Source organism: Peromyscus eremicus, chromosome 6 (assembly GCF_949786415.1).
Source record: "Peromyscus eremicus chromosome 6, PerEre_H2_v1, whole genome shotgun sequence".
Lineage (NCBI taxonomy): Eukaryota > Metazoa > Chordata > Mammalia > Rodentia > Cricetidae > Peromyscus > Peromyscus eremicus.
In genome coordinates, this window is record NC_081421.1 from 108854124 (window position 1) to 108863992 (window position 9869).

General features: G+C 52.2%; 1 protein-coding gene across 1 annotated transcript; it reads left to right on the forward strand.

Annotated features, from left to right (window-relative positions):
• The first annotated feature begins 2878 nt into the window (after positions 1–2878).
• C6H4orf54 (chromosome 6 C4orf54 homolog) lies at positions 2879–8263 on the forward strand. The gene has a single exon (XM_059265026.1). The coding sequence runs from the start codon at positions 2879–2881 to the stop codon at positions 8261–8263; it is 5385 nt and encodes a 1794-aa protein (XP_059121009.1).
• The last annotated feature ends 1606 nt before the right edge of the window (positions 8264–9869 follow it).

Sequence of the window (9869 nt, forward strand, 5' to 3'; positions counted from 1 at the left end):
ACCCAGAACTCTAAAAAATGCTAGAAGGTCAACAGTTTGGAGTTCTTAATTGTCTTCTTTACCCAAAAGTTGCTCATTATTTTTCTATTTATAGGTTTCTTTTCTTTGAATAGTCAGTCCTGCTGCAGATTTTTAGCTTGTTTAATTTTTAAAAGGAATCCGTGGTTTAGATTCCAAAACATTTTGGAAATTGACTTTATATGAAGGAATTGTCCCTTCCCCTCCCCCCACCAACACTGGCATTGTTTAACTAGAAAGCAGAGAGGAGCCTCACGGATACCTTGAAGGTAAGTACACACATTAGAACTATGCTGTGTCTGATTCTTAGGGAGATTTGCCCAGGGCTGTGCTCAAAGAGGAAGTAGATCTCGGGAGGGAGATTTTAGGAACTTTGGGTATTAAGAAATTGTGCTGTGCAGTGGTGGTGAACGCCTTTAATCCCAGCACTCAGGAGGCAGAGGCAGGTGGATCTCTGAGTTCAAGGCCAGCCTAGTCTACAAACCCTGTCCAAAAAAAAAGAAGGAAAAGAAAAGAAATTAGGAATTCACTTATACCCAGTGCTCCAGACCTTCCAGTTTTATATTTTGCCAACTACAAGAAGAAACTCAGGAAAAATCTGTTGTACTGTTGTCATAGACAGGGCCATATGAAAGTCCTGGAACTATTCCTCCTCAGACTAGAATTGCCTGATGAGCAGAAGTTCTCTCTACCTCTTGTTCAGCGGTGGTGAAGTTCACGTGCCTCACAGTGCCTGGGACTGTCTTCAGGGTTTACTGGCTCAGGTATGGTCAGCCTCAAAGAAAATTCAAAATGGAGAGCTGAAAATTCTGCTTGCCTGAGAGGTGACTATATTTAATTCCATTTTATTAATAGGATCATGGTCCTTAATCCCCTGAGTCCATAACATGTTCTCGGGTTGATTATATGAAATAAAAAACCAAACTCAAACAGCTACGTGGCTTATTTGTGGTCATGCAGATTAAATAGCTGGCCGGTTGAATTCTGACTGATCTCTGTGTCTCAGTTTCCCCATCTATAAAATCAGTACAGTAACTGTGCTTAGCTCATTAGGTTCTAGACAGGATTCAATAATTACTATATTCACAAGTTGCCCCACAGTGTGGTACACACATTTAATCCCAGCACAGGGGAGGCAGAGGCAGGCTCAGCCTGGTCTACAGAGAGAGTTTGAGGATGCCAGAGCTCTTATCTCAAAAAACCAAATATATATATATATATATATATATATATATATATATATATATATATATATAGAGAGAGAGAGAGAGAGAGAGAGAGAGAGAGAGAGAGAAAGAGAGATGCACAAACTAAAATGTCCCTAGTTATTGTACTCAATAATTAAGAAACTGATACTTGGAAGGCATTTCTTTTTCTTTCTCCTCACTGTGAGTTATAGCTTCATATTCATAATTTTATTCTTGCTGCTTTCAGGCCCTCCTGACCATGTTTAGTGGCAGTGGAGAGGCAGGAGGGTTTGTCCAGGGACAATAATTGCATCCCAACAGGGAGAGAAGGCAGAAGCTGCAGTTGTTAGGGGGCCTGCTTCCCACCTACCCGCAAGCCTACTCAGAGGAAGGAACACTTTTCAGTGTGGGGGTGGCATTCATGTCAAAAGGGGATGCTTGATGGTGTTATTTTCGTTTTCCACAAATGTGGATGTTTAAAATAGGGCTTTATCCAATCGGCATAAGTGACACACAGACTATGTATAGTGGTGGAACCGGGCCTGGCAGGTGATGAGGGCCAGATCTCATCAAAACCAAGTCATGGTTCTCCAGGGACTGGGCCCAGTGAATTGCCCCAAAGCTTGCTAGCACAGACCCCTGTGTTGGGTTGCCTTGGCAAATCTGCCTGCACAACACTTGACTTGTTTGGAATGGATGTATCTCAGAGCTGATGAACTGGGATTTTGGCTGTATTTCATGGGGCATGCCAGCAGCTCACATTTCCTCTCTGAACCTCCCTCCAAGCCGAACTGTACTCATGAAGGGTAAGCACATTCGTTGCTCTTTCCTGTGTTTTGATTCTGTGCCCTGCAGGCCTGGCATACAGCCAGGGCAACCCAACCGCTGAGCTGCTGCTCAGGCTATATTTAACGGGGCTTATTGTCTTGTCGTGGGTTTACAAGTTTAGGAACGGTTTTGAGCTTGAATAGATACTGTAGGGATTTAAAATAGTGTCCATATTGCCCTCCTGTGTTTCTTCAGAGTGCCTATAGCTCAAAGTTTATTTAAGGAGTTTTTAGATCTCTGAAAATTCCCGCTTTCAGCTTTGAATCAACACAGTAAGGCTCCTAGAAGGGTCCCCACCCCGCTCCCCACCCCAAACAAATAGGTTATGTCCCACGGAGTATAAGTTTGGCCAAAGGAAAGGAGGATGGAAAAAATTCTCGTCCTATGAAAACTTTTATTACCATCACTCATCCGATTTCGCTCTCGAAAGAGAGAAAGAGTATGCAAATGAGGCAAATATAAAATTACCATATGCACAAGGGGGACGCAAGATATTTCTGGAGTTTCCTTAATTGATTTGAAGTGTAGTGCAAAATTTGAATTTTGAACAAGGAGAGAGAATTCATTTAATCAGAGACTGGGGAGAGAAAGATGGCAGTCAGCGAAGGGTAATTGTGTACTTGCTAGACGACTCTAAAACAGATTACAATGAACATTTGGCAGACTTGAATCAGAAGCCACATTCCTCTCCCACCCCACCTCCTCTCCTCATCTCTTCACAGCCTCTTCCTTTTACCCTCAAGTGTAGTTTCGGTGTGACTAGGGAATGGACACTAAAAATATTTCTGGAATGACGTGACCCTCTACCTCCCCATCCAGGAAAGCGACAAGGCTGCACAAGACACATGCTTTCCCTTCATTTCTGGCAGACCCGACGTCGACCTACAGATGCTGCTTCTTCGCTGGCTGATGGCATTCAGACCACCAACCACGCACGGTGCCAGACAAGCGACTGGACAGGACAGCTCCTCCGCAGCAGGACACTGGCCACAGTCGCGGCCAGAGCCCCAGCCCCCTGGCTACAGACCACCTCTGCTGCCGCTCTTGGGAGCCCTCCCACCTCACTCTGGCTTGCCGAGGCCCCACCGCAGGGGCTGAAGCACTGGGCGGTGGTGGCAGCTGTAGCAGTGGTACCTACAGCTTTGGGGCCAGCCCAGGCACGTGGGAAACTGTTTCGGGCCACTCTGCGGCCCCTCCAGGACCAGAGGGGGACCCAGGACAGCCCCAGAGCTCACCACTGCCTCTTCTTGTCACTGAAACCTGGACAAGGGCTCAGAATGGAAGGCGGTACTTCCGACATGAACTCTCAGACCAGCCTGACGCCTGCGGAGGACCCGGTGAGCCGAGCGCAAGACAGCCAGGAGCCCCGGCAGCAGCTGCGGCCGCTTCCTGAGCCTTCAGACTCTACCCAGCCTGAAGCCAAGTATGTGGAGATGTGTGCTTCAGCTGGAGTCCGAAAGGAGAGCCCCCAGACTATGAAACTGCTGCTGGAACACTGTCCTAGGGAGCAGACCTCCGAGAGCCCAAAGACAAAAGCCTGGGATGAACCCATCAGCCGTGCCAGCGAGGCCTCGACCCCCAAGAAGAGTCCTGCTTCCTCCCAGTGCCCCAGCTCCTGGGCTGGCGAGAAAGACTTCTCATCTTCCTCCTCCTCCTCCTCCTCCTCCTCCCCGGTGGACAGAGCAGAAGACGATGGCCTTTCCAAAATGGATGATCCCACCAAGTTACTGGGGGTCCTGGCCACCTCCTCTTCATCCTTGGGCTTTGAGAGTGAGCCGGAAATGAGCTGCCAACAACACAACCGAGAAGAAGCAGAGGAAGACGCAGGAGCAAGGGAGGGTAGAGGAGGAGGGGCCAGCGATGCAACAGAGTGCAAGGACATGATTGCCAAGTCCCAGGGCAAGAGGGACCCCCCGAAAAATGAGGAAGCACACTACATCACCACCCATGAGATCCAGCTGAGTGAGGTAGAACAGGGCATGGATTTCGATGTGGGGCTGGCTTCTCGCTGGGACTTCGAGGACAACAACGTGATCTACTCGTTCGTGGACTATGCTTCCTTTGGTGGCAGCGACGAGACCCCAGGAGACATCACCACCGAAGAAGACGATGACAACAGCTGTTACGTCAGCACCACTCCGAGCACCAACACCACTCGGACTCCCAGCCCCATCAGCAGTGACCTGGCTCGCCCTAGTGCGGGCAGCAGTGGTCGTGACACCAGCAGCACAGAAGTGGGCAGTGGCCGCTCCGACGGCGACACTGTTCCCCCACCCACTGGACCTGGCACGGCCACTCCACCTGAGCCTGTTCGGGAGCTCCGGGAGGCAGCCTTAGCAGCACCGGCCACTGCAGCAAGCAGCTGTGGGAGTACAGCAAGCCAGATCCTCCTATCAATCAAGCCAACTTCCCGGGCTATAAATGAGCCTAGCAACGTGCGTGCAAAGCAAAACATTATTTATGCTGCCAAGCATGAAGGCGACATGAGCCTCCGAGTCTCTACAGCTGCTGAACACAATTCAAGTTCACAGAAGCAAAATTCGGCTGCAGCCGTGGCTCAGGACCATGCAAAGAAGTTCATCGCCGTCCCTGCTCGCCTGCAAACCAGGTGCGGGGCCATCCGGGCAAAGGAGCTGGTGGACTACTCCAGCGGAGCCTCCAGTGCAGTGAGTGAGCTGGACGATGCAGACAAAGAGGTGAGAAGCCTAACTTCCAGGGCCTTCCGGAGCCTTGCTTACCCCTGTTTTGAAGCTCTGAACATCAGCTCCCGAGAATCCTCCACCACACTCTCCGAAGTGGGGTTTGGACGATGGTCAACCTTCCTGGACTTAAAATGTGGAGGTGTTGGGGCCAGAGTGGAGCAGAGCCTGCTGAGGAGCAGTGCCGCCTCTGTGGCTGCAGGTCTGAGGAAGGGTAGTGGCACCCGAGCCCCTGCAGACCAGCTCTACCTCCAGGCCAAGAAGTCCCAGACCAAGGCCTTAGAGTTTGTGGTCAGCAAAGTTGAGGGAGAAATCAAACATGTGGAGACACCCCTGTGCTTCCAGAAACAGGTCCAAACTGGCTCCCGGGTTGTCACCCTTCTGGAGCCCCTCAATCTACGAAGTGAGAGTAAAGCCAGCAAAGCCAGCTCAGCCACCGGGCCCAGCAGAGTCACCAAAGGTTCTAACAAAGGCCCGGGGTCTGTGTACACGGACGATGGGTCAGAGACATCCGAGGGCGGCAAGCCTGCCTCGCGCAGTGACGGCCCCCAGAAGAAGTCCAAGTTTGCTTCGAGTCTGCTCAAAAACGTCATTTCCAAGAAGATGCAGCGAGAACATGAGTTCAAGATGGAGAGGGGAGAAGTCACTGACACGTCTCACCATAACGCCCCCAGCACCTCTAAGGAGACAGAAGGCTCTCCCGGGGCCGAGAAGCCGTGGGAGAGGGGTCTGCAGAGGCAGAGCTCACGGCACTCAGAGGCTAGTTCCGAGTACACCGTGGTCAGTGTGTCTGATGCAGCTGAAGGGTCTGTCGTAGGTTCTAAATCCCCCGTTTTCAAAGCCAGTACTCCTCGAGAGAGCAACACAGGCCCCGGCCGAAATTTCTCTGATGGACACACGGAAGTGTGTGAAATTAAAAAGAGTGCTTCGGAGACTGTGAAGGGTATCTTCCTTCGGAGTCAGAACAGTGCCTTCCGGACGTGGAAGGAGAAAGAGGCAGAGAAGCTGGAGGAGAAAGCTCCCATCGGGAAACTAAAGCTCCCCAAAGGTGGGGACTGGAGAGCTGATCTTGGGGAGATCTCTGCCAGCAAGTCCACCATCATGTCTCGCCTCTTCGTTCCCAACATCCAGCAGACACCCAAGGACAAACAGCCAGAGAAGCAGGCCACCAAGTACCCTGCCGCTGCCCAGGCTACCTCCATGGCAGTGGTCAGGCCCAAGGCACCTGAAATCAAGATCCGCCTAGGAAGTGTACAACAGCCAAGCTCAGATTTCAACATTGCCAAGTTGCTCACGCCCAAACTGGCTAGTGGCAGCAACTCAAACCTCTTCAAGACCATTGAGGACAACAGCAGGACCCAGCAGAAACTCTTTCGTGGTGGGGACAATCTGGAAAAAGTGCCCCAGTTCCAGGTGAGAGATGTTAGAGACAAGTCCAAGGCCCCAGGACCTCTCCACCAGGTGAGGGATGTCAGGAAACTGATCAAAGGGTCAGGGGACAGCAGTGACAAGGGCAGTGTCACCCCAGAGCAGGGGTTGACAGGGCCTAAGCCTAGGCAGCTGACTGCTGCCACGGGAGGATCTAGGTCCTTGTCCCCTATGGTGATTATGTGCCAGGCAGTTGTGAATCCAAGAGAAGACAGTGTGGATCGAGAGCCCAGGGAAGGTGTGGGCAAAGTGGGCAGTGGCAGTAGAGTCTTGAACTCCTCCCCAGAAGGGACTGTTTTGGTTCACAGGGCATCTGGCAGGCTGCCTGTAGCCACCATTGCCCCCAATAAATCTGAACAGGGCTCTTACCTGCCTGTGCTTAAGATTGTCTCCAAGGCGTCTGCTCAGAGGACCCCAGAGAAACCCAAAGAGGAAGACATCAAGGAGGAAGGGAAAGCGCCAAAGCCAGCCCGGAATGCCTTGGAGAAGCTCACAGCTGCGGTGAGGTCCATGGAAGAGCTGTATAGCTTCAACAGGAATGAATGGAAGCGTAAAAGCGACCCTTTGCCCATGATGGCTGACAGCCATGTCCTGTCACTCATCGCCAGTGAGGAGAGGGAAGGGGTGGAGGGACCTGAAGGAGACCCAGACAAGCCGGCCAAGCAGTTGGGGCAGATGGAAGAACGGGACACAGGACACAAAGGCGGTGGGGTCCTGAGAGGGGCCCCCATGGAGCGTCTGCAGCGGAGAAACTCTAACCCCAGCAGCACCGAGAGTGTGTCTGCCCGGGCAGCTGCCTTTGAGAACATGGCCAGAGAAAGGCCCCGGTCTCTCTATATTCCCCCAGTCCACAAGGATGTGGAAAGACCCCAACCTTTGCAGCCCCTGCCCCCGCTCCCCAGCAGTCGGAATGTGTTCACAGTGAGTGCCAGCAGCACTCAAAAAACTGGGGGGGTTGCCGGCAAATTCCCACAAGGGCCTTCTCCAGAGAGCCTTTCAACAGCCAAGGGTTTCAAATCGCAGGGCCTCAGATCCCTCAAGATCTCCCCAGCCACCCGAGCACCTCCTGATGAGGTCCCCAGCAGGAAAACTGCTGTCAGCCTGGAGAAGGGCAACAGTGACTGTGAGAATTACCTGACCATCCCCCTCAAAGGCAGTTCTGCTGCAGGGGAGTTGCTTGGCAGGCCTGGGGCTTCCAGAGAAGGGCCTGCCAGCTCCTCAGCGGCCACTCTTTGCAGCTTGCCTCCACTGAGTGCCCGCAGTCAGGTCCCCAATAACTCCAAAGGCTCTCACGTCAGTGGAACCAGTAGGCCAGCCTGGCGTACCAAACCTGACAACCACCGAGAAACAGTCGCTGCCCCGCCAGGGCCTCAGAGCCCTGAGCATACTCCCACAGCTGTCTACCACCAGCAGGCATTGCCCTTTACTCTCCAGGGGGCCCAGCCTCAGGTCCTCTGTTTCTCCCCTCCTGGAATGCCAGCCCCAGCACCTGCAGGCCCAGCTGCAGTCCCCACAGACCCCTTTCAGCAGCCGCAGCCTCAGCAGACACAGCGCAAGATGCTCCTCGACGTGACCACTGGCCAGTACTATCTGGTGGACACGCCCGTTCAACCTATGACCCGGAGATTGTTTGACCCCGAGACAGGGCAATATGTCGATGTGCCCATGACCTCCCAGCAACAACCAGTGGCACCCATGTCCCTTCCTGTACCTCCTCTGGCCCTGAGTCCTGGGGCCTACGGGCCCACCTATATGATCTATCCCGGATTTCTGCCCACGGTGCTGCCCCCCAATGCCCTGCAGGCCACACCTATTGCTCACACTGCGGGAGGCGGTGAGCTCCCAGTGGCAGCAGAGACCCCCAACAAAGAGACTGCTGCAGCGTTCACTGAAGCCCCGTACTTCATGGCCTCTGGTCAGTCCCCTGCCTCCTCTTCCTCCTCAGCCCCAGCAGCTGCATCCCAGCTCGTGGGGGCCAAGGGCTTCGCCCAGCTGCACGGCAAGCCTGTCATTAGCATCACCTCACAGCCCTTGGGGCCACGGATCATCGCTCCCCCTTCCTTTGATGGCACCACCATGAGCTTTGTGGTGGAACACAGATGACGGGAGTCACAGGAAGGCCGTTGGAACAGCCCCTGGTGAGTGAATTTTACTCTGGTGATCTGAGAGAGTGAGTCGGTGTCTTTGTGTTGGGAGAGTTGTCGTGGCTGTCTGCAGACATGGGCATTCTGGAAAAGGGAGACTAAGCTCCATCTGATTTGTGATGGAACTGGTTTATTTTCCCATTCCCTGCACTCTGCACTCCTCAGGGTGCCACAGATAGGCTTTTCCCTCTGGCCTTTGCGAATTGCCTGAGTGTTTGTCCCACCAGAGAACAATGGGAAAATGAACCCCCACATGTCCCTTGGCCTTTGTTTTAGTCAAGGTTGAAAGGAGAAAGAAATGAAAGCCTGGTCTAGATTTGGTGGTGGAGTGAGCCTATCTCTTAGTCCCTGGCCTCCTGGTGAGACAGATAACCCACTTTAGGTCACCAGATACACATTTAACCTGTTTGCTCCCCTGTCTTAAAGTAAGAGGAGTTTAAAATGGATGTTGTCTAGCGTCATCAAACATACCTTTCTCTCTTCTTTCACGTCTTCCCTTGGAATGTCTTATATTAAAACACTACATTTTTTAAAGTTCTTGCTTTTGAGTTTTCAAATGATCAGAATACTTTCCCCAGGATTTTTAGTGTATCTTATGTGTGGGCAGATGTACAACATGAACATGTGTACACACACACACACACATACACAGTTGGACCTTCACAAGAGGGTGAGATTCTGGAGCCGAAGTTACCCCTTGGATGATAGAGTTGTTGCATTTCATGCTGTTTTGCTCTGACTGAACCTGCCATGCTCCAAGGCTAATGCCAATCCCCAGAAGCACCGTTCGATCTGCCTGTGTGGCTCCCTTTGAGAAAGAATGGCTTCCATGCCGCAAAGTAAAGCAGAGAAAACCTATTTCTGACGCCTGGTCTGATCTGCACTCACAGGCAGGAATTTCTGCTGGAAATACAGTCTGTGGAACTTGATAGGAGGCGTGAATGCGGGTGGTGGAACCGGGACACCTCAGGTCAAACACAGAAGACAGTGAAGACACCTTCGGCCGGGAGCACAGGGGGTCAGAGCTGCAGGCAGGCTGGTCTGCTGTAATCCTTGCCTCTCAGAGCAGAAAGGAAAGAGGACGAGATAAGAGCATAGTGTAATCTTGGGGATGACAGAGTGGCTCACATTCCTGTTATCTCAGGAGGGGATGCAGTCATCACACCCCCAAACCCGTGTGAGTGTGTGTGTGTGTGTGTGTGTGTGTGTGTGTGTGTGTGTTGCTTATTCATGCATCTAAGGTAAACAGACCTATATTGCCAGCTCGGGGACATTAAAATCTACCATCCAGTGCGTATCAGAATGCCAGATGCTAGGACAGCATATTGCTGCTGTAAAGTCTCTTCCAAGGTAGGAAAGCACTGTGTAGGATCGATCACATTGGGACTTTTACTAAGAATTCAAGTGAAAACTCCAACTTTGCTGTAGTGGCAACCTGGAGACAGAGTTTTTGGATTGTTCCTCTCCAAGAGCCTGCCACAGGCACTGCACTGTGTGGTGACCACTAATGAAGAGGGGCAGGGCGGCGAACACAAAGGGACCCCTAGAGTGCCGCTGAGGAGACT